Source organism: Alosa sapidissima, chromosome 15 (genome assembly GCF_018492685.1).
Source record: "Alosa sapidissima isolate fAloSap1 chromosome 15, fAloSap1.pri, whole genome shotgun sequence".
In the NCBI taxonomy this organism is placed as follows: Eukaryota; Metazoa; Chordata; class Actinopteri; order Clupeiformes; family Clupeidae; genus Alosa; species Alosa sapidissima.
The window spans coordinates 6,209,402-6,233,881 of record NC_055971.1 but is presented as its reverse complement, the minus strand read 5'-3'; the positions used below and the strand labels follow the sequence as shown (position 1 = coordinate 6,233,881).

Sequence of the window (24,480 nt, the reverse complement as noted above, 5' to 3'; positions counted from 1 at the left end):
TGGTAACCTGGTCCCTCTACAAAGGCTTTGTTTGAATGCTGTTGGAACAAATAGTAGTTGATTATAAAGGCAACTGCTGCCAACAGAAACAGACTCACACGCATCACCCATACCGCAGCCAAAGCAATAGGCCTCCCCACCCCTAATTTATCAGACCTCAACAGCACACTCACCAAGAACAGAGCACGGACCATCGCTCATGACCCCACCCACCCCTTCAATCCCTTCTTCATTCTGCTTCCATCAAAACGCAGATATAGGGCTATGGGGTGAAAGCGAGTACGCTTCGGGAAAAGCTTTGTGTCCTCTGCAATAGCAGCACTTAACAACAGATCACAGCGGTGATGGATCACTGTGCCGCCCTCATTCCTCTGTGATGTCAACTGGTGATGGTTTTCCTGTTTGTATCTGTGTAAAGTGATGTATATGTGCTGTTTGTGTGCTGTTGTGATATATGTGGGTGGGGTATGTGGTGGCTGGGTGGTGGGTGAAGAACCGTGACTGTGTGTATCTATGTATTTCATGTCTGTGAGGCTTGTATGGTATGTGAAAACAAATTTCCTATGTAAGGACAAAATAAACTAACTAACTAACTTTCTGTTGCAATATTCTGTGTGTTCTGGACTGCAGGTAACTTGTTAAAGCAGTGGTTCTCAAAATTTTTCTTTCATTCCCCACTTTGATCAAGGGGGCATTGACTGATGATAGTGGAGATAACGTGTTATCCCGAGGCCTTTGCAAGTCAGCATCTCCGACGGTAGTCTACCTATTAAAAATACATTTTCGATGTCCCAAACGGAGAGCCATACTTTATTGTTTTAACAATCTCTGCTACTCACCAAAATGTAGGCATGGGAACATGATGAAGTATCCAACTGTCATGTGTTAAATTATTGTGATTACGAGCCAGTGGTTTTCAAACATTATGCGCATAGCTGTCAACCCTCCCGTTTTTTCCGGGTTTCTCACGTATTTTAACTTTTTTCCCGCTGTCCCGTTGGACGACATCACGTCACGTGACATTTCAAAATTCCAACCTGTTAGTAAGCTAGGGTTTGCTGTTGCATACAACTTCATTTCAATTTCGAAAGAAATACTGGACTATGTTTTTTTTTTCTTTTAAAAACAGCGACGAAATTGTGAATTTCCAGAGCGTGTTACTCCACACTCGGCAATCGACTCCTACGGACTTTCCCCTAAAGATGCCAGCTGCAGCAGCAACATTTCCGGAAAGGTACTGGCTTGATGAAATTCATTCTGGACTCTCTATCCGACCACATAAAGACCTCGGGATATTTCGGTTTGGCTTTAGAGACCCTCTACTCACTACCACGTAAGTGTAATGTTGTTTGGAACTGTAGAAGAGGTATAAAAATAGCGTTTTGTAGCAGCGAAATGACATGCCCTGGTCACTTCCAGGCTAACGAGTTTTGACTAAAAACGGTAAAATCGAACTTTCTCAAAACACATCCGAATGACATGATTTTGATGTCAACTCAACGTATGTACTCCCAATCATCTGTAAATTGATCTAAAGAGCATTTTACTCCGGATAATTCCTTTAAGCCCATATTTTGAGAAATGCTGAATAGACCACAACCAATTCCAATTCTTCAACACGGTCACCGTTAGACTAGAGGGGAGAAAGAATGGGAAAAGATCTGGGCACAGTTCTTCCAGAGCTTCGTGCCAAGTAATAAGCGTTTGTCGAGATGTTTGTGTGAATGAAACGAAGCTTATAGGCCATAGTGTGACATGCATAAACCAATAGTGTAGAGATGACGCCACAGGGTTTTATTTAAGAGAGCCTATACGTTTGTATGTAGGCAATTTATATTCACAATACTTAGGCCTACTTCAATAAATAGTAATTTATTTGTACTGGTTGTTTAGAGTTAAAAAAATCGGTCGGTCTTAACGCAAGTTTACAACCGGCAAGTCGGTCGGACTAAAAGGGGGAAAAAAATAAAAATTTGGGTCAGTTCTAAATTGACAGGGTCGGTCGGGTTACGGCAAACGAAAATATTTTTAAGGATGGCCTGGTAGTGTTTTTTTGCGTGTCTGCAGAAGTTAGCCGAATGTAATTCTGCGGCATAAAGCAGATGTAATTGTTTATTGTACAGAAAAATAAAAATGACATGTCAAGCAGGCAATTGACTACATTGCAGTCAAGAAGTAGGGCAAATTAATTTACGAAACCAAAACGTGGGTCATAGTCGTCTAAGCCTCTATTGCGTAGCCTGTTAAAAACGTCGCCAGATAGTATTAAATCGGCAACAACATTGTTTTCTGCAGAAGCCTACCCAAAGCTACAGATTAATTCTGAACAGTTATTTCTCTACTGGCTCAATTGTCACACAAGACACTGTTTTGATTTGCGTAGATGCGTTACCCCCAACACTGACAATAATGTAAACAGCAAATTTCGATTTTCGTTACCACCGTGTAGTCAAGCCTTAAGCCATACCCAAGTAGCCTAAGTCGAGGTAATGTTTCTCAGAACGTATCAAAATCTCAAAAATAATCAGGTTATGCAGTCAGCTTCCCAGTAAACAAAATAAAGTCCCGGCGACGTCCCCTGGCGAACGTCATCTCCTCGACATTGTGTAGGGTTCCCTTGATGTCACGCGGACCTGTGTTCGGGACGTCCCTGAGACTTTGAGGGGTCGTCCTTTAATGGTCACCGCGACATTATGCGTGTGACGTTTATATTTCCGCGATGGTAAAAAAAACAACAACAAAAAAACATGATTACGTGTTATTACATCCTGTAGGCTTCATGAATGGACATAACGGTAGGCTGCTAGGAGAGAGATTGTTGTAACATGAGATCGCATTTATGATTTGCCTGACAATCAGTTACACTTAGGGGAGAGCGGGGTTAGATGTCACACGGGTAAGTTGTCACATGTCATATCTCAGCCACTAGATGGCGCTGGTCAAAACCGTTAGTACAGAAATGTTCGGAATTAGTGTGACAAGAAATCTATGTTGGAATTTCAAAGCAGAGCAGCATAACCTTGAGGTGAGATAACTTTTAACTGTTTTTCATGTCTAAAAGTAAATTTTGAGACATGCATTGTTTTTCTTCTGACTCATTACACAATGGGGTATCAAGAACATAATTTACCGTACCATTTAAAAGTGTAAAGAGAGGGCTACAATTTAGTAAGCTTTGTTCTTAGCTAGGCTAAAAGATTTGGTTGCTAGCAGTGAAAAGAACTAGCAATGTCATTTGGGGTTGGTTGTCACATTCCTGGAGGGGTTACCCCATTCTTGGCATATGCATGCGATGATATGATACTTTCACATCTACGGTGTCTTTTTCTTAATAAACTAATACGATTTTTTAATGGGCATATACCGTAGCATATTTTTCAAAACATCATCAGAGTAGGCCTAGGCTAGCTTAAGCTAAATTGTTCAAACCATATTGTTTCAAAATTAAAAAAAAAAAAACTAATAATGGCCTAAAATGCGTAAATGAATTGCAATGTCAGTCATTACACCAAGCACAATAAAACAAGCAAAATTAGTGATTTTATAAAATTAAATGATGATGTTATTCAGTGTTTAGTCAAATCTCATGGCCACTGATAAGATGAAAATCAAAATGACCGCGAAATGTACGGAATGCTGGAAACAAACATCGTTCATTCACGAGCTATGTAGCTTTGAGTAACGCACGGCTCAGGAAACATAGTTTGCTACATTCACGACATTAAAACTCGCACAAGAAATGCGCATACATCTTTATCTTGTCCCATTATAATCACAGCTTTATTTGCGCAATAGCAGTGCATCCATCAAGTCCGTCAATGCAAAACATTACAGCGACCGGCATCTCAAAGTTTATTCATTCACAAAACAATCGTAGTATTTACAGACGCTATACAATATCATAGATAATATTAGATTAGGTATGGCACATTTGAAAAGGCGTCAGCTTACTGATGAAGAGATCAGGGTGATTTTTACATCTAATGATGACTCTGACATTGAACCTGAACCTGCACCGTTGGGCAGTGACTCCTCTGACGAGGAGTTGCTGGACAATTTGGCAGCTCTGGAGGAAGAGGCGTCGGAGGACACCGGGGATGTCAACTGAAGGGAAGGAAACTTTCGTCCGAAAAGTGTCAACTTTGCCATGTCTTTGTCAGGGGTTAGGAAGCAACCTGACAATCCGACGGAGGTGGAGTGTTTTAAAATGTTTATCACTCCCTCCACTGTGGCTACTATTGTGGCAGAGACCAACAGCTATGCCCAGACACTGAGGGAGAAGTTAAACTGTGTTGGAAAGCTGGCAAGGTGGGTGGACACCACAATAGCTGAATTGTATCTCTTTTGGCCGTCTTAGTTCTCATGGGTCTAGTTAAAAAGAACAACATCAGAGATTACTGGACCACAAATCCCCTGCTATCCACACCATTCTTTGCCACTGTGTTCTCTCAGGACCGGCTACTTAGAGCTCTGCATTTCACCAGCATGACCTCAACTGACCCCCTCCAAAAAATTTGATCTGTTTTGACCCCAATTATCTCATCTTTCAGCCAGATTTTTTTATCCCCACCAAGACCTATGTATTGACGAGTCAATAATGAAGTGGAAAGGGCGACTATCCTTCAAACAGTACATTCCATCAAAACGACATAGATTTGGCATCAAACTGTTTGTGTTGTGTGACGTAAAGACAGGATATGTTCAGAACATGATAATTTACACAGGGAAATCGACAGATATTACCATGTCTGAGGGTGTGGGGATTTCTGGGTCAGTTGTTCTCACATTGCTGGAGCCTTTTCTGGATAAAGGTCACATTCTATATGTGGATAATTGGTACACCAGCCCTGCCCTTTTTAATCATCTTTTGCAGCATACAACTGGGGCCTGTGGTACTGTTAGAGCCAACAGGAAAGGCATGCCACATTTCCCTAAAAAAAATGTCTAAAGGTGATGCTGCATTTTTCAATAATGGACAAATGCTGGCTGTGAAATGGCATGATAGGCGTGATGTGCATGTTTTGTCCACTGTGCACTCCGGAGACATGGTACCAACGGGCAAAGTGGACTATGCCACAGGTCAAGGATTGGTGAAGCCAGTCTGTGTGGTGGAATATAACAAGAAAATGGGATCTGTGGATAATTTAGATAAACGAAACACCTTTGTTGACTGTGCTCGAAAGTCCTTCAAGTGGTACAAGAAGCTATTTTTTTATGTGCTGGATGTGGCTGTTTTCAATAGCTATGTACTCCACCATGAATTGACCAGACAGGAGATGACATATGCTCGGTTTAGAGAGAACTTGGCACGTCAGTTGCTGGAGGAATTCCACACTGCGAGGAGGCCTTCAAGTGGTGGCCGTCCAACACTTGACAACCCAGTCCATCTCACTGCTCGCCACTTCCCATCACTGGTGACACAGACATCTCAGCAGGGTATTCGAACAAGGAGGCGTTGCAGGGTCTACCAGACAACAACCAGGCGTCAACAGCTGCGGAAGGCCACCAAGCACATGTGTGTCCCCTGTGATGTACCACTGTGTGTGACTCCCTGCTTTGAGGAATACCACACCCTCAAGCATTTCTGAGTGTCCAGTCATGTCAGGAAAAGAGAAAAAACATAACAAACAGTAGTAAATATTTCAATAATCTATTAGTTTAAACAGACAAATGACAACTTTTTGTTCCTGTTCCTGTGTGTGTGTCTGTGAGTGTGTGTGTGTCTGTGTGTTCATGCCTACATAAGGCACACGTGTTTGCCTCATGGGCCTTCCAATAAATGGCTTCAAAGTTCTTGAATTAATCTGACCATTTTAGACATTCATTTTTGTCATTTACCTTGTTTCCAAAAATTTAAACTGAAACATCCTTTATCAGATATTGAAACCCCTAGGTTCAGAAAGTAAAATTCTCATATTGTGTGCATTGGGTTCATTCAAAACAGCTAAATTCCTTTCATGCCTCGTCTGCCTGGTTTAAGATTTGTGCTAACAGAATTAGGAATTTGGGGGCCCCAAGCAAAATGGACATGGAGCCCCCCCCCCCCCCCCCCCCCCCCAACCGCACGCAAAGCCTACAAGAACCACAGCATAGCCATACAGTTAAGTTCACCCACACTTTATATAAATAAAAAATGTTGACAGTGCAAATACTGCTGTTGCATATATATATATATATATACTGTGCATTAGTTTTGAACATTTGCAAAAACACCACCATACCATAAAATCCAATGTCAGCTTCTTCCTCATGAATGGAGGATGAAGTTGATGGTGTACCTGGGAAAATAATTGAAAGAAAATCTGAAATTACCTGTGAAGTACGTTTGACCATTTCACTAGCATAATGGAAAAGGTCATTAACAGCTCAGCTCAGTGAGAGAAATTCACTCTACCTTCATCAGTGGAGGAATCCTTAGGAAGAGCCTGAGGGCTGAGAAATTTAAGCAAAGCACCTTGAGGGAGAAAGAAAAGATATGTTAGCATTTCCATATTTTGATATTTAGAAGGGATGCAGCTGCTTTCACAACTACCAATGCTTACTGTAAAAACATCCCAAGCTAATGTTTTGACCTAGACCTAGGCCTACTTGTAGCTTAACATAGCATTTAAGCATTCTGCTGTTTGAGAATTAAGACAGACGCACCTGGTGCTTTAAAGACAGTAAACAGCTGGAGTGCATGAATACTACTAGACATGAATGTTCCAGTCTGCTTTGATGCACGGAATTTATCGTATTGTAGCGATCTCACCCTCCAGACAAGATTCACCTTTGGCCAGGACGGCCATTTATTGAAACAGGAAGACTCATACGTACACAGACAACTACATAGGGCAACACAGGGGTAGTCTCAGCCGCACATGTAACACACAACAAGGGTTTACCACACTCATCAACACGAGGATAAACACATGAGGTACAACTAAAGAGACTAACAAATACACAACATGCTAAACGTAACTACAACCATTATAACCGACATTACACATTCTAGCATTCTGGGAGACACTCATTCAACGTTAAACATGTAGATCCACCGACGCTACAGTATGGTTTTCCTGACCTCCATTTGGTAAATAGATTATCACGGTCGAATAGTTAGTATAGCAGAGAAGCCACTTTCATCAAAACCTATTACAAAGATTTAACATTAGCAATGTTATGTCATTAAATATGATAAACAGTAATTCTGGAACAGATCTCCGTCTTCCTTATCCCGTTGCTGTCAGCGACTACTGAGAGGGGCCCCCTTGAGGGGGATCCCGGTATTGCCGGTAACAGTGTCGTTGCACTTTACTGCATTAACTATCAAAGGGGCGCTCAGTTTGTCATTGCATTTTATTCTTAACCAGTCGTTGTCTTGGGGCCCCTGGCCAACTCGGGGCCCCAAGCAATTGCTTGGTTTGCTTGCCTTCTAGCGACGGGCCTGATTGAATGGATGGAATATGATAGCCTATGACATTCACTTTCTTTAGTGTGTCTTCCACTTCTAAAAGTATATATCCTGACTAAGGCTACTCACAGAGTTCACTACCATCGACCAACTATCTTGCCTTCTTCCCCTCAAACACAACAAAGACCAGTATGCTAACATTATATGATAATGACATCTGTAGGCTACAACATCGATTGCTGTAAATGATAACGCTATCACGTATGAACTGATTTCTAGATTTGATACATAAATTATAAGGGCACTTACGTAAAATCCATGTGAAGGAAGGAAACGGCAACAAAAACTTCCTTGGAGTTAAACATCCGTCTGAGGTAAGAGCAGGGATATTCGCGTGTCCTGTTACCCTTGTGACAATTGTAACACGTTGTCAGCGCGACTTCATCAGGTGCATGCGTGCAACACATGTGATCACATGATGAAAGCATGTGTGTGTGTGTGGTACTTTGCAATGTTCACGTGAAATAAAACAGATCAGGCCATGATAACACTGCATAGATTGTAGGCCACCTAATAATGACTATAGAATGTCAGTGTAGAACGCTAGTGACGCAGCCCAAAAAACTCACCCAGTGGAGTACGTTGGTTTAAATAAAACCTACGTTCTTAAGGGTTAAACACAAAAAAGTAAAAATGAGGTGTTGTAATCGCAGGTATCTGTTACCTAACATAGTCAAAACTGCACGAAATTGGAAGTGTAGGATCATTATGACACCCTCTGAATGCACGCCAAGTTTCGTGGAATTCCGTTCATGGGGGGCCACACAATAAATTAATTTATGTTACTATACACCAACTGGCCTGTAGGTGGCCGGAGACAGTTTTCTGTGAATATCTTGAGAACCGTAGGGCCTAGGAGGTCCACCTTTTTTGTATGTTGGTCTTAAGGGGGCACGTCAACCTATCCCATTACCACTTATTTCATGTATAGCGCCACCTAGTTAAAAATTAAAAAGCAAAACATTAGATGTTTTCATCACAATATCTCTGGCTGACATGGTCAAAACTGCACAAAATTGAAAGTGTAGGATCATTATGACACCCTCCGAATGCATGCCAAGTTTCGTGGACTTTCGTTCATGGGGGGCCTTACAATAAAATAATTTATGTGTACATTTAGTGACCGTACACCAACAAGGATTCCCGGGACACTGAAAGACCGGGGTACACGAAACTTGGTGGGCATGTAACCCCACATGGATAGCATGGAACCATCGCTTTTCGTTTTGATCTGTAGCCCCCCCGCTGGACTGGACCCCCCGAAAGGAGGGTAGGGCAGACACAGTTTTCTGTGAATATCTTGAGAACCGTAGGGCCTAGGATGACCAATTTTTTGCGTATGTTTGCCTCCAGGGGTCATGTAAACCCATTCCATATGCACACATGTGCATAAACAGATACACACGCACACACTCATAGTAATCCTACGTATGACACATACTCACACAGTAGACATATATACGCATGCATGCACATATACAGGCACATAAACAGGCAAATACACACATACATGCACACACACCCACCCACACAAACATAAACATGTACACGCACACATGCACATAATTCAAGAATTTCTCAGAATTATGAACAGGCAATATGGGGGTGGGGTTGTATAAAATGTATATTACATGTGAAATCTATGAACTAATCATGTTTTGGTACTTGTTGTCTAGCAGATACCAGTGAGAATTGAGTGTGCATAATGCAATTCAGTGAGACAGTTAGAATCATATATGCCTTTCAGCGTGACTTATTTTTGTGGAAAACGTGCTGGACTGGGCGGCGGTCATATTTTGTACCACTCTGCGGTACATCTAGTATGATCTTGCAATAGCCCCAATCCAGACAGCAGTGAATTGTTTATCTCCTCCCGATACCGCAGCCCAGATCAAAAATCAAAATTTAAGGGGCGTGTACTCAACTGGGCAGAGGTCGATAATAAGTCGCACCTCCGAAGTAGGTCAACAGGCAACACAGAAAGCCTGCAGCAGCGGCATTGGCTCAGTCAACAAACAGCAATAAGCCCACACTGGTTACGGCAGGCAACGGCCCACTCTCCCTCTGGCTGGAGCTGCAGAAAACAGTCTTCTTTCCCCAAGGCATGGCCGGAGATGGTTTCGGGCCCATCTCCTCACTCAGGCCTAACTTTGTAGACAGGATGGTTGGGTCGGGTTTGTCCAATCACCACTTATGGGCGGTCCTCCCACCTGTAATTTCCCCTTCCCTTGTCTTCTTCAGTTCAAGATCAACACACGCTCCCCAGGCAAAAGGGGCACTTCCGTAGCAGTCTGATCGTGCAACCTCTTATTTTTCTCAGCGGCCTTCATATTATCAAAAGCCTTGGAATAGGTGTAAACAAGATGCTCATGGTGCCGCGCCACCCACTCTACAGTACTTCTCTGTTGTTTCACCCACTGTCCCCATCATAAATTCAACTGGGAGCCTTACATGTCTCCCAAACATTAAAGGATAATTCCGGTATTTAGCACTTTGAGTCCTTTTTCTGGTTTGTTTTGGATGAACTAGAGTGGTGGACACCGAAATTTTGACGATTGGTCCTGTCTTGACTTTTCTGACTCGTTTTGAATCGCCTTTACTGCTTCAGAGTGGCTGCCTATATGGGCATGCACAAACATGTCCTTAAAACAACCCTTAATGTTCGCTTTAAAAACTGTGCAATTCACCTAGTAGTTAGTGGTGTTCGTTGATTATTAAAATCAAATATATCGGCGCAATGTATGATTTCCAGCCGTGTTATTTGCTATTGTGGAACTATTTTTTCAGACACCTCACAACCGCATATAAACTTCCGCTCAATATTTGAGCCTGAAGCATAGACAGTAAAAAAAGGTCTTGCGGAAAGACTACAACCAAATGTAAACAGCCCTCTTTTCCGGTGGCGCAGTAATATCAACGTGCAATGAGTCTTCCAACAGAAATCAATGGGATTTTACAAAATACCAAATAAAACATGACAGAAACTGTATTTCGCTACGCTACTTGTTTTGGAACATCAACGAACACCACTGACCACTCTGTGAGTTGCATCGTTTTGAAAACGAACATTAAGGGTTGTTTTAAGGACATGTGCATGCCCTTAGGCAGCCACTCTGAAGTAGTCAAAGGCAATTCAAAACGAGTCAGAAAAGTCGAGACATGGCCCATCGTCAAAAGTTCGGTGTCCACCACTCTAGTTCATTCAAAACAAACCAGAAAAGGGACTCAAAGTGCTAAATACCGGAATTATCCTTTAAGTACGTTGGGGCGTACCCTATTGAACTATGGGATACTGTTGTTATACGCTTGGACCAAGGCCGGTAAATATTCTGCCCATTTTGTCCGTTGGTCCGCCTCCAAAAACTTTCAAAAGAGTCTGATTAAATCTTTCACACCCACTATTCCCCTGTGGGTGGTAGTAGGAGGTGCGGCTTTTTTGAGATCCATATAAACTGCACAGTTCATGCATTAAGTCATTAAGTCAGACTCAATATTGGCCCCCTGGTCGGAATGAACAGGACAGCCAAACGGTTGAATTACATGACTCCAAAGAGCCCGTTGTAATAGCAGTCTGATCAAATGTTTGGTCTGCCCAAGCAAATTTCGCAAATAAATCAAGTCATCACATATATATTATGAAAACGGTCAGTGGGCCTAATGAGGGTCAGAAAGTCTATAGCCAGGATCTGTAATGGGGCACTGGGTAACACAGGTACTAGTGGGGCTCTACCTTCGGGTCTTCCTTGACTTCCGCAGGACACAGTGAGGAGAAGTCTGAATCCAACCCCGCACACCTTCATCTTGCCCCAATACAAACTCCTCCGCAGGAGGGATACAGTCTTTTCTTTTCCTTGGTGGCCTGTGTGACAATGGAATGCTTCCAAGAGTGAGAAGGCTTGGGTGGTGGGGACTAAAATCTGTGTATAGAGCTTATTAGTATGGAAATCTTGGTCTACACATCAAATAACACCCTCCCGCAACTCCAGCTTGTCCCATTGGCTAAATAATCGATGCACCCCCTCGGATGCTTCCGTCTTTCGTCTCCCCTTGGTAACCTGTTTTCTGCTAGACTACGACCAATTACTTGTAGGCCATGGTCCCGCTCATGCAGCCACCTCCATCGAACCGGATCCCACCCCCAACCCTGTGGATGAGACTGTTCCCCCACTTATACACGTACCTACAACACTCACAAGTAGCTCTTCTTTAGGAGGCCTAGGCTCGGGGTGGTCGGGTTTGACACTAGGAAAACGGGACAGCACATCAGCATTGACATGCTCCTTCCATTATGATCAAAACTGGCAAGTTGTGCCACCCAGCGTTGCTCAACAGATCCCAACTTAGCTGTGTGTAGATGTACAAGAGGGCTACTGTATAGTGACTACAAGACCCCTAGTGCCCATTTCAGTGCAAGTAGCTCAAGTTTGAACCAGCTATAATTGGCATTATGTGTTCAGCAGGGTGGAGACTACAACTCGCATATGCGATCACATGTTCGACCCCACCCTGCTGCTGAGCTAGCACTAGGGTGACCAGACGTCCCGAAAAATTCGGGACAGTCCCGATATCCAAGCAGTTGTCCCGAATCCCAAATCCTGCCCTAATTGTCCCGAAAATTACACTCAATCAGAATACTGAGTAGTTATTTTCGGATCAACATTAAAAACTGTCCGTAGAGGTTGAGTCGACTGCATGCAGCCCCCGACGGCAGCTAAGTGTCTGGATGCAGCCCCGGCTACTTTGTTTCTTTTTGACGTTCTATAATTAGGCGCGAATATGCACTGATTTCGCGAAGCCGAGGACATTGAATGTGCAGGCACGCAGCAGGCAGAGCCAGCGTGTGTGCAAAAAAAAAAATACGTCGGAAGTTCGGCCTAATGTCCATGTCGTTTTAACATAATCTACTTAATCTAACAATTATTTTGTATTCTTACTTAATGACCCATAATTTTGGCAAGGCTTGTTATTAGCGTTAGGATATTATCCTTATTCTGAAAGGTCTGATTTGCACTGTTATGCAGTCATTGTTTGTTTGTTTTTTTCCCCACAATGACATTTTGAGTTCATGATTTCTCTGTTGTATTTTGAGGCAGACTTAATGTTTGAATAAAAATGTGTTTTGGTACAGGTCTATCACCCCCCCCCCCCCCCGAGATTTTGTATGTGGCTCGCGCGTGGCACAAAGGTGTGCACTCTCGACTTTGAAGATTTTTGAATGCATATTTCAAAATATGCTTATTTACGTAGTAGCAGGCTTGTGCACAATTCAGAATTTAATTGAGAATGACTCCTAAATTCCAATTCAATTCTTGAATTTGAATTAAGGTCAAAAACAGGATGTAGAATTACAATTTGAATTTGAATTAAAGGAAGTAGAATTGAAATTCAACGAAATTCGAAGACATTTTTGGAATCTGATCCCTTATCAGTTTCAACTGGAATCCATGCATTTCCACTGAATTATTTTTGGAATCTGATCCCTTATCATACCTGTTCATTCTTACTCGTTGCTCGACTTATCGTGACTAAATTCAAGATGGCTGCAAACGCTAAACTTCGTGAAGATACTGTCTGTATAAATCGTCTTGTAAGTAAACTACCAGTGCTTTTTCAAAGTTCTCAATGTCTCGTTTTAAATGTCAGGGCCCTCGGAAGTCTACCAATGAAGTGTGGAGATACATTGAGCCTCGTAAATGGGTGTAAAACAGTGATTTATTTGCATGGCTAGCCCAATGCCGAAGCACCACTATTGAAAAAGCTGTTGGTAGCATCGGCTAACTAGCGCCAAATTTTGGAGTGTAGGGACAAGCCGAGATGGGCTATGAGACATACGTTCACACTCGGTATCATGTTTCAATACACTTTAGGTCAATATCACACCGGAATTCTCCTTTAACCTGTTAGTTTTGAAAAGCATGCAAACTTATTGTCCTTGCCATTCCCATTCCAGATTTGTCTGTAATGTCAAGTTGTGCAAACAAACGCTCACTTAGTGTAGTGAACTTACAGTACACATAATTGCTATTTCAACTAACTTGGTCATTACAATTACAAGTAAAGTATACTGTATGTTTATTAAACACAACAGGTGTATTGAGGTTGTGCTAACTAATATGACAAAAATGCATTTCCAGAATGCCACAGGCCCGGCCTACATATTGTTAAAGGGATCATATATTAATCTTTACTGAAATTCAATCTTAAGTTACAATAATAAAGTGACAGTGACACTAAAGGCTATATATACTGTTTATATTAATACATCACCCCATCAATGACTATCCAAAACAGACTGATCTCCTTGCAAACTTATGTTGCTTCTAGAAAAGGTGGTGTTAGTGGCTGTCCATTAAATGGCACTCTCCTCTCTGGTCAGGATATTAATATCAACCCCAATGCCTTCACAACATCATGGATACACTGAACTGCAGAAATCAGGCCTTTGAATGCAGTGGTAAAACAGTCCTGACTCACTGTGGACATCAAAGATTAGGGGGTTCCCTGAACCGCTGGACAAACCCAGGTGTGTGCCACATATTGGTGGTACATAGTAAGGTTTCCCCATTTCTGTGCAGTTCTTTCAGAGTGTAAAACAATATATAAATAAACGTAACATGTTGCTGATGTTCTACCCACAGCATTAGAGTGTTTTGGATCTACTTGTGCGATGCAGCCACATAAATTACACACCAATAGTATACAACTCTTAGTGTCACTGTCACTTTATTGTAATTTAAGATTGAATTTCAGTGAGGATTAATATGTGATATTTTTACAAATATGTGGGACAGGGCAGTGGCATTCTGTAAATGCACTGTAGGAAATGTAACATCAGTTAGCACACCTTGTGTTTAATAAACACAATATATACTTTACTTGTAATGACCAAGTTAGTTTAAATATGAATTCTCATTAGTGTAAGTGTACTACACAAAGTAAGCATTTGTTTGCAGAACTTGGAATACCTATTCCAGATTAGTCTGTAATTTCAAGACAATCGGTTTGCAGGTTTTTTTAAACTAAGGTTAACTAACAGGTAAGGTTAACTGACTAACTAACTTCACAGTTTAGCAAAACTTAAGCAATTCAAGTATAGTTTACTTGATTTAAATGATCATGTTCACTTTTCCACCTCAACATTAAATTACTCCTTTTAGCCAAGTAATCTCAAAAAGCAAAATCAACATAATCAACAAAAGGCAAAAACTGAGTTATACTAACTAAACCTTTTAAGTAAGAATAGCTATTTGATTTTACAGTGCAAATGCATGTGAGATTCAACACATTCTTCCTGCTGTGTGACTGTGGAATTGCTTTGAATTGACATTAATTTAATTCCACTTCCTGTCATTCCAATTCAAATTCAACTTCCTGTGGGGCGGAGCCAATTCAATTCAAATTCCAATTCGTGAATTAAATGGAGATCTATTCTAAAATCCGTAATTTTGCACAAGCCTGACATAGAGATCATTCAATGTGCTTTAGTCGTTGTAATTACGAACTTTCACAATGTTGTAATTCAGTAGTTACGAGACAAACTGCAAATTTCTTTACATGAAAAATGTCTTTGAAATTGACAAACATCATGTGTAATTCAAGGCACTGGTCTTAACAGTCATTATTTAGGAGAGCCTCGACTCATGAGTGCCTTCTTTGTGTTCTTCTCTGGATGCAGGAGAATTATGTAGCATTTTGGAGCAAATATGGCTATGAGCAGGCCAAAGCTTGAAGCCAGGATAGCAAAGATTTCAACTACATCTGCATATTTACCAGGGGAACTAATATAGGCAGGAACAAAAGCAATCCACACAGCACAGAAGATGAGCATGCTGAAGGTAATGAACTTGGCCTCGTTGAAATTATCTGGGAGGTTTCTTGCTAAGAAAGCTAACAAAAAGCTGATGGCTGCCAGAAGACCTATATAACCCAACAATGCAGCAAACCCTACCACTGAGCCCACTGCACATTCAAACACAATCTTGGAGGTCTGGTAGTGAGTGTTTTTGTGAGGTGTAGGAGAAGCAGTGGAGAGCCAGATCACACAGATGGCCACTTGGAGAGATGTAAGGACGATGACAGTGGCTCTTTGCTGGGCTGCCCCAAACCACTTCATGGCCCCTTTTCCTTCAGGTCTTGAGGCCTTAAAAACTGCAATCACAACCATTGTCTTGACCAGAATGCTAGAGACACAGAGTACAAAACTGATACCAAATGCTGCATGGCGGAGCTGACAGGTCCATAGCCTGGGCTGGCCAATGAACAACAGTGCACACAGGAAACAGAGTTTTAGTGAAAGCAGAATCAGGAAGCTCAGTTCGGAGTTGTTGGCTCGTACTACAGGAGTATGACGGTGGTGAACAAATATAGCAAGGACCACTGCAGAGGCACATGTACCAAACAAAGACACTGATGTCAATGAGATGCCCAAGGCCTCTTCATAGGAGAGATACTCAACCTCCTTCGGGATACAGATATCTTTCTCAAAGTTTGACCAGAATTCCACTGGACACTTAAAACATTCAATGGCATCTGATGAGACAAAACATAGAGAGCAGAAACATTCAAGAAGGAGAGGATGAAAGGAATAATTGTACTTGCCTGTTCAATGATTTTGGGAAAAGCTATTAAAATGGCCCCAAAACCAATGACAAAAAAAACTAAAACTTTACAATAGGAACATAGCATGCATGAAAAGGCCCTAATTTAATGACAAAGTATTTTGTTAAAATCAGTTAATTGACACCGGAAGCGCTTTTGGTTTCACATTTTGTTGAATTCACAGTTTACCTGAGGTGTTACTGATCTCTCCATCTGCACAAGGCAGACAATCAAAGCAGCAGACAGGTAGTCCTTTCCTTCTGGCTTTTCTAGTTCCCGGGTGGCAGGGCTCACTGCACACTGACCTAGGAGGCTGTACATAAAAGTGCATGGAATTCCCTCTTCAATTGTACAAAGTGTGGTCTATGTATGGTACTTAATTTAGTCCTAAATGTAATGCTTTCACAATTTCACAATTTGCAATACATCACCTCGTTTAAAAGGGCTGTGTGTAGCTTTCTTAGTTAAACACATTGAAAAATGATCTAGTAGTTAGTTTCAGATGGCGCTCTCTCATAATACCACTTTGTACCTCCAAGGGTCACTGTACATGCAGGTCAATGGAAGAGTGCCATCACGAAAGTAATGGTGCACCCAAGACTTAATTCTACACATAGCTCCTTCTGTATTATTTCAGAAGATATTCATAACCTCAGAATTACTATATGAAATCACTTTGTTTAATTCAAAGTTCCAGGTGAGTTTGCCTTCATCCAGATGGAATGTTTTCCCAGTGGCTTGTGATTCATCAACAACGCCCACTGTTCTGGTCTTCATTGTGCCGTCTGGCATCCCATACCAGTTGAAGATATCATAGATGGCCAAGGCTTCACCAGTTTTATCAAAAGACACCTGATCCCCAAAACCTGTAGTAAAGTTCACTGCCTGTAAGTAGTGAAGTAACTTAAGCCCAGACATTGAAAGAAAACAAAAGCAGATAAATTAATTTAGTGTCAGTTCCTGATATTATAACCATTACAATCATGATATGGTTGGATACTGGATACAAGGTATGTGTTGTGAAAAAAAGTCTGATGTTAGCAACATGACAATGAAGAAACATGCATTTTTACATTTCTTATTAATTCATTCTGTTTATCTAATTTTTTTTTCTATGTAATTAGCTATTTAATATTTTCACATTTCACTTAAAGAGGAATATGTTACATCTAAAACTAAAATGCTAAACAATAAAAACATCAACTGATATGATTCATTACTTAGCATTGTGCTCAGCCCTAACTTTATACTTGTTTGTGTCAAAAATGTGGAAGCACATGTCTACCTGCCAGGGTTGAATGTCATGAGGACTAGCACAGCTATTCCCTTTAAAGGGCCCTTGCCCAGGGACACAGCTCATCAGGTTGTGGAGAGAATGTGCCAGGGCATAGACTGCTTTATAGACATTATAGGAGACTCTGAGGTCAGAGACATCGCTGTACGCCAAATTAGCTTTGCTCAGGTCCTCCTCTCCTGTACACACTCTTCCCTCAGATATGGCCAAGGCCTCTTCTGGCTCAAACCTGCAGTTGAACATTTCCTGCCAGAACTTCCTCACCATACTGTTCTTATGGTCATTGTTGGGGCGGACACTCAATAGAAATTCTTTCAGTCCCTCAATCTCACCACGCCGGATGACAATGCCCAGAGTGCCTCTGAGAAAGGGGAGCATGCGTGAGGTAAGGAGCAATGGAGAGAAGGACCATGCCTCACTGGCAATCCACTGCCGTATCACATTCTGTCGAGCTACCTCATCCATGAGTGGTAGAAGGTAAGGCTCAGTAGAGAAGGCCACGATCACACGTGACGTAGATGTCATAATCACTTGCATGATCTTTCTGATCTCCACCATATTATTGTCTTTCGGCAATACTTCTGAAAAGGCTATACAACCACCAAATGCAGTGACATCTTCATGGAAAGACTGAGCAGCATGTCGGCCATAGTCATCATCACTATAGATAAGACCCACCCATGTCCACCTAAAGTGTTTCAATATCTGAATCATAGCTCTCACTTGGAAGGCGTCACTGGGAATAGTCCTGAAAAAAGAGGGGTAGCGCCGTCTATCACTTAAGCAGGAACAGGTGGCAAAGTAGCTCACCTATAAAAGGAAAAAAATATATAGTAAGTTAATATATTACATTAGTTATCATACTTTTATTTACAAATTTTCATTTTCAAAAAGCAACATTTCAAGTTTGTGAAAAAAAAAACACATACAACATAAACATTTCTCAACGCAGCTTTTCAGAACATTGAACATGCAGTCCATTGAGGATGGCAGCGTGAAAGGGATGAAATTGATACTAGGCTACCTCACACCCCCATCTAAATGCAATATCCCCTTAATTTATACCATTCATTAACAAATGTAATGTACAGTAAATCAGGTTTCTAGACCAAGTATACTTGTGTATACAAGGAATTTGGTCTCTGCATTTATCCCATCCGTGAATTAGTGAACACACAGAGCACACAGTGAACACACAGTGAGGTGAAGTTCACACTAATCCAGAGCAGTGAACTGCCTTGCTACAACGACGCTCAGGGAGCAGTGAGGGGTTAGGTGCCTTGCTCAAGGGCACTTCAGCTGTTCCCAATCGAACCAGCAACTCTTCGGTTCCAAGTCCGAAGCCCTAACCAGTAGGACACAACTGCTCCATAATAAATGGCAAGATAGAATAGGATTAAAATTAAATAATTAGAATAAGGACAAACTATTAATACATTGTGATCAATATATTGTAATGACACTTCACAAAGAAATTTTTTGCTGTCGGAAGATTTCTTAATTATTACTGTGAGTAACCTTATCTGTTGTGGTTGAAATGTAGTCAATAGAAAGAACTAGTGTGATAGACACATTTGTGGATCAAATAATGCTTCTTACATTCCAACATGTCCATGTTTAACACTAGCAAGCCAGGACATCTGTTAGGCCAAAAATATTTACATATCATAGACATTTCTCAACGCAGTTTTTCAGAACATTGAACATGGAGTCCAGTGCACAAGTGAATCTCGTTTTTTATACATTCGTTTCCTTCAGCCCGTACCATTGGGATGTGGAACAGACCCATCACACTAGAAATGGCGATAGAGTGCGTTGACACAGAATCTCCCACGATTCCCAAAACAGAAGGCAGCCTCCTGCAGCTAGATGAAGACAGAGTTTTTTGTGCTCCACTAATGAGAGCTGTTGCGGCGCGGAAGGCCACTCCGAGATTGATACAGTTGTCATAAATGCTATAACCCAGAGAGATGTTGGGAAGCAGATGTGGATTTCGGTTCACTTCATTTATGGCAAATGCCATTGTTTGTGCCCACTTAAAACCATGTAAATAAAACCTGGTAGATGGACAGACAAAACAATAAAACATTCATCAATGACATCAATATGATAACACTAATAATAACAATAGGCCCTAGACAGTGGTTCTGTCATGCAACTGTCAACAGTAAGTATTGAGATCACTGCAGAGAGAGAAGAGGCATCTTTTCACTGTTTACCTAGTGTTCCTATAGGACATTTTATGTTTGTTTGTTTTTTTACTTGCACTGCATGAGTGTGAATTTAACAAAACTGTGTCCTAACCAAACCTATGCAAGCATTAAGAGACTTAATCCAATTGACCATTCATTGACTCACTCATGACACCAAGGCTGTGCTGGTTTAGTGCTGAAAGATAGCTCTGGAAATACAGAGAACAAATAGATCTCAAACAGTCCCCCTATGATTACTTCTCCATCCTGGTGCATCCCAGTCAGATTGAACTGCTCCCGTAGCTGGCAGAGGTCAGATGTATCAGAGCTGGAGGTGAGGGTGGGAGAGATCAGAGTGGCTGCTGCCACTGTCCAGGCCAGCAGAAGGAGACCCAGAGAAACCTGTGTGACCTCCTTCATTTTCTTGTCTGACTCCGTTTTGCATCCTCACTCTCTTTAAAATAGTGAGCTAAATCAGAGTGTCATGTCATTTTAGAGGCGACACCCACAGTTTGTGGGCGTACCTGTAATACCCATGAGAAAAGACTCTTGCTGTCACATTATTATAATAATAGGTTTTGTATAAAGAAATGAACTGTCTTTGTCTTGTTGGTGTAGAGGTTAATTACATGCATATCTGATGTCAGTAATAAACATCTGAATACCCAAATACTTAGTCTTCTGTTACATTAATGGGCAACTTACAATCTCAATGTTACTGCAAATCCACTTTAAATCTTAGTGTGAACATTGTGTCTCCCAAATGTCAAATATGTGTGTAAGACCACATTTTATACATTGTCCAGTGTAGTGGGTGCAAAAACCCTACAGATAGCCTTTTCTAATACAGAGTATAATGAATGCATGATGCATAAGTGACAATGGACATGCATGTAAATGTACTAATATTATTCAAGCTTCAATGAGGATTTTTGTAACATGTTTTCACAACAGAAATAGATTAAGAACTCCTAGCCATATTTTCAGCAGTACATCCAAAAAGCTCAGTGTCAGGAAGTGCAAGGAGGCATACATCTTACACAGGGTAAGTGTGGTGTGCATGGGGAAATCCTGACAGATATTCACCATGCATGCCCACTTCTTTTAATGCTACACTCTAGATAGACCCCTCAACCTAGCCATTCACATACTGTACATATTTAGGTCAAGAGTGGCGAGTTGGGTGAAGGTCTGGGGGCGAGGTGTGGTTGGTCGTGGTAGTGGGGGATGTGTGCATATGCTGGGGGCCTGGGGCGATGGGTGGCACGCAGGTCCTCCCCTCTGTCAGCTCGTCGCAGTATAACTGCAGGGGCTGGGTGGAACTGTGGCCATTAATGGGTGCCCAGGTTGGCAATCAGTCAGGCAATCAACCAGGCAATCAGTTATTCCTATTATTATACTTATCATTAATAGAATAATTACAACTCCTCTCCTCTGAAACCCTCCCTCTCTATGTTCCAGCTTCTCTCCTCCTGGCCCAACAGCAAGCCAGCCTTATACATATGCGCACACACACACACACACATACATCCTCACATACTCACTACCCCTCACCCCCCCATCCCAACACCACCTCATTCACACTCTTAGAGCTACCATCCGCACCCCCCCATCCCCCCTTCTTTTCATTCCGGTCATCAATTTCATCCCTGATAATCATATCTGTAATCATCCTGGACGCAAATCATCCTTAGCCTTTCTGTTATTAATGTTATGTTGTGTTATGTTTGTGGAAGCCAAGTCAATGTGATGTCTTGTTAAGTTACAGTATGTGTTTATGTAATGTACGTCTGTTTGTCGTATGTAGTATTCATGTGCATGTCGTAGTGTTGCATTTTCTGTAATGTCAATGATGTTTGCAAATAAAAAAAATAAAAAATAAAAAAAAGGAAGTGCAAGGACCAGCAGTTTTGCTAGAAGTTTCCACTATGGTATCCCTGAGTGCTACATTACAAATATTTTAACATATGGAGGGGGTGGCATGCTTTGTGTCGGTGGAAAGCCAGAGTGCTGTCAAGTAATGGTAGCCCCACATACTGTAACTACCACAGTTATTTTTGATTGTTTGTTTATTTATTTGAGGTTTCATGTTTAAATAGTTTATTGTTTATGAAGTATTTCATTTTTGAATTGCACTCTTTAGTCTGACGTTTTCTACATTGCTAGCAGCTAAACGCACAGCAACCAACTGGAATGGGTGCACTGTGCTCTCTCTGACCAACCTGAAGGTGGCAATCATACACTTGTACTCAGCTCACACAGTTGACCTAGCTGAAAGCACCATCTTTCCAGTCTAATATCAGTGTGTATAAATAATCATGTCATTGACAATATTATGTAATTCTGTGGTGAGATTCATAACTGCTTTTTAGGAAATTATATCATAGAATAATAAACAATTGTGTCATGTAATGTTATTCTCCAACACGGAGTTCATGATGGAGACCAACATCTTTGCCCAGACAGTAATTATATCCAGTTGGAAAAATGATAATCTGGTACAGTGGAGTCCAGTGGACTCGACTATTGCAATGAATGGCCTGTTCACTGGCCTTCCCAACAAGACAGTTAAGCAGCTTAAGCAGCAAAATGCTGCTGCAAGGACTCTGACCAAAACCAGGAGAACAGATCACATTACCCCATACTTAATCTCTGCACTGGCCCCCAGTCATGTATAGTTCTGCTACTTCTTTAGAAATCTTTGAATGGTTTGGGACCAAATTACCTACTGGATATGCTACAACCCTATGTACCACTGAGACCTCTTAGATCACAGGAGAAGCACTTGTTAAATAAACCCCTGGTAAGAACAAAACATGGTGAAGCAGCTTTTAGCCACAGGGCAGTCCTACTCTGGAATGAACTCCTTACTGAAATTAAATATGCCCCAACTGCCATCATTTTTAAGTCATGCCTCAAGAAGATTAAATCTTTCACTGATTTATTTATCTATTTCTTTATTTTAAGTAATTTTATTTTGTATTTTATATTATTTTGTTATTTGTGATAAAGAGTTCTCTTTTTTACCTGTCTGCATTGTATGTTCTTAAGATGTATGTGATTTTTTTTAACCAGTCCTATTTATAATTTCTATCCTATTTTACTGTATTTTACCTATTTTATTCTGAATTGCTTTTATTCGTCTTTGTTTGACTGTTCTTTTTTATGTGTCCACTATAAAGCACATTGAATTGCCTGAAATGCACTATACAAATAAACTTGCCTTGCCTGCCTTGCCAGTCTGTATCTGTTAAAAAGACACACATTTTGAGACACACTTCTGCTGTAATGTTGATCATGTGTCTGCACATTTTTACTTTCTCAGTTCTAAACAATTGTAACCCACCCAAGGTCACTAGATACTATTCCCCGGTTTGAATTCAGCAATAAATGAATGAATGACTGGAGGAGACTGTGTACAAAAATATATATAACTTTAATGAGATGCTGTTTATGTTAATGAGAAGTGACAGTCCTACATGGGCGAACACTGACCAGTATGAAATGCTAGAATAAATATAGATAATATGCAAATGATCAGAAAAAGAGAGAAATTACAATTCAATTTAGGACAACACTAAGGGCGAGGATGATTATGGGCTAGCCGTAGCCCGAGTCATCCCCAGAAGTAGGACGGCTAGGAACCACACCAGTTGGCCACTAGGGTAGACTAAAGGAGAATCACACAGAGAAACACTACACAAAGCAGAAGCCAGGTTACTGTGATAATTCACTACACATCAAACATGAGCCTGATCGCATTGGCAATTCACTACACATCAAACATAAGCCATCACATCTAGACAAGAGGGGCAAGAGAAACTCCACACATGAAAGAGGTGAAAGGCCTATGACCCCCTTCCTCCAAGATCACCCGCGGCAATGGCTGACCAAAGCAAAGAAAGCAAAGAAAAGAAAACCTTCCCAAAAATAAATACAAAATGAGGTGGTTTTACAATAAATAGCACGAGTGGGAAAAACAGTAGTTACATAGAGCTCCTGAGGAAAATTAATAAAAAGATAACTACCTGGAATTCCGTAGACTGTTCTTGTTAACCGTCCAGGCAGGCCCAAATCGCTGCTGAAGTCTACCATCAACAATATACACACGTTACACATCCATCTCATTCAATGTACACAAATCGCAAAACTAACAGTGATTCTTTTAAAATTGTAAATCATAAATACATTAACCCTTTGCAGACCGTGCCGAACATTCCATCTCTTCATACTCGATGGCCTTATGGCACAAAAAGACTTATTGTGTGATTATGCTACATGACAGAGATATCATTTACCCACTATTGTAGGTAAGCCCTTATACCCCTTTCAAATGGTATAAAATATAATTAATAATTTTGAGGAGAACACACATTATATTTTAAAAATATCTTTAAAATTCAACCCCAAAAAACACGAAACTATCAGTTTATCAAGATTAATCTAATTTTCCCCCCAATTTATGTTGTAGATAGAGAAAAACTTGGAGTGTATGGGAGATTCACAATTTTGTCCTCTACTCAGTGATAAAAACAGAACCAATGTCACCTTTTGTTTAAAAGTTATGATAAATGTATTAGACCTTTGCAGACGGCACGAAACATTCCGTTTTTTCATACTTGATGCCCTTGTGAGGCTTATTGTGTGGCCATGCTAGATAAACAATACCTTCAAAAAACACGAAAATATCAATTTGTCAAGATGAATCTTACATTTCACCTAATGTCTAATGTAGATATAGTGTGTGAAAGATAGACAGTGTTGTGTTCTCCTCAGCAAAAAAAAACAATCAATTTATCACCTTTGGTTCAGAAGTTATGATTAATTTACTCATAACTGCAAGTCGCAGTAACAAGAAGAATTTTTAAAGAGTAGGATGTTTTCATTTCCTGGTTTGACATCTGACCCAAAACCACACAGATATAATGGTCATGTAACAAAAA

At 41.0% G+C, this 24,480-nt stretch overlaps 1 protein-coding gene across 1 annotated transcript; it reads right to left on the bottom strand.

The window, feature by feature from the left end:
• Nucleotides 1-15,071: 15,071 nt before the first annotated feature.
• Nucleotides 15,072-19,828, bottom strand: LOC121683870 (extracellular calcium-sensing receptor-like). Its single transcript, XM_042063718.1, has 6 exons — nucleotides 19,704-19,828; nucleotides 19,111-19,402; nucleotides 17,337-18,155; nucleotides 16,727-16,954; nucleotides 16,241-16,364; nucleotides 15,072-15,982 (listed from the first exon to the last, which is right to left on the bottom strand). The coding sequence occupies exons 1-6, from the start codon at nucleotides 19,811-19,813 to the stop codon at nucleotides 15,072-15,074; spliced, it is 2,484 nt and encodes an 827-aa protein (XP_041919652.1). The 5' UTR covers nucleotides 19,814-19,828.
• Between the last annotated feature and the right edge of the window lie 4,652 nt (nucleotides 19,829-24,480).

Coding starts and splice junctions, on each gene's coding strand:
- LOC121683870 (XM_042063718.1), bottom strand. CDS start 19,813: ATGCACCAGGATGGAGAAGTAATCATAGGGGGACTGTTTGAGATCTAT. Junction 18,156..19,110: donor GTCTGTTCCACATCCCAATG/GTACGGGCTGAA, acceptor TTCCTTTTATAG/GTGAGCTACTTTGCCACCTG. Junction 16,955..17,336: donor ATGACATTCAACCCTGGCAG/GTAGACATGTGC, acceptor TCTGGGCTTAAG/TTACTTCACTACTTACAGGC.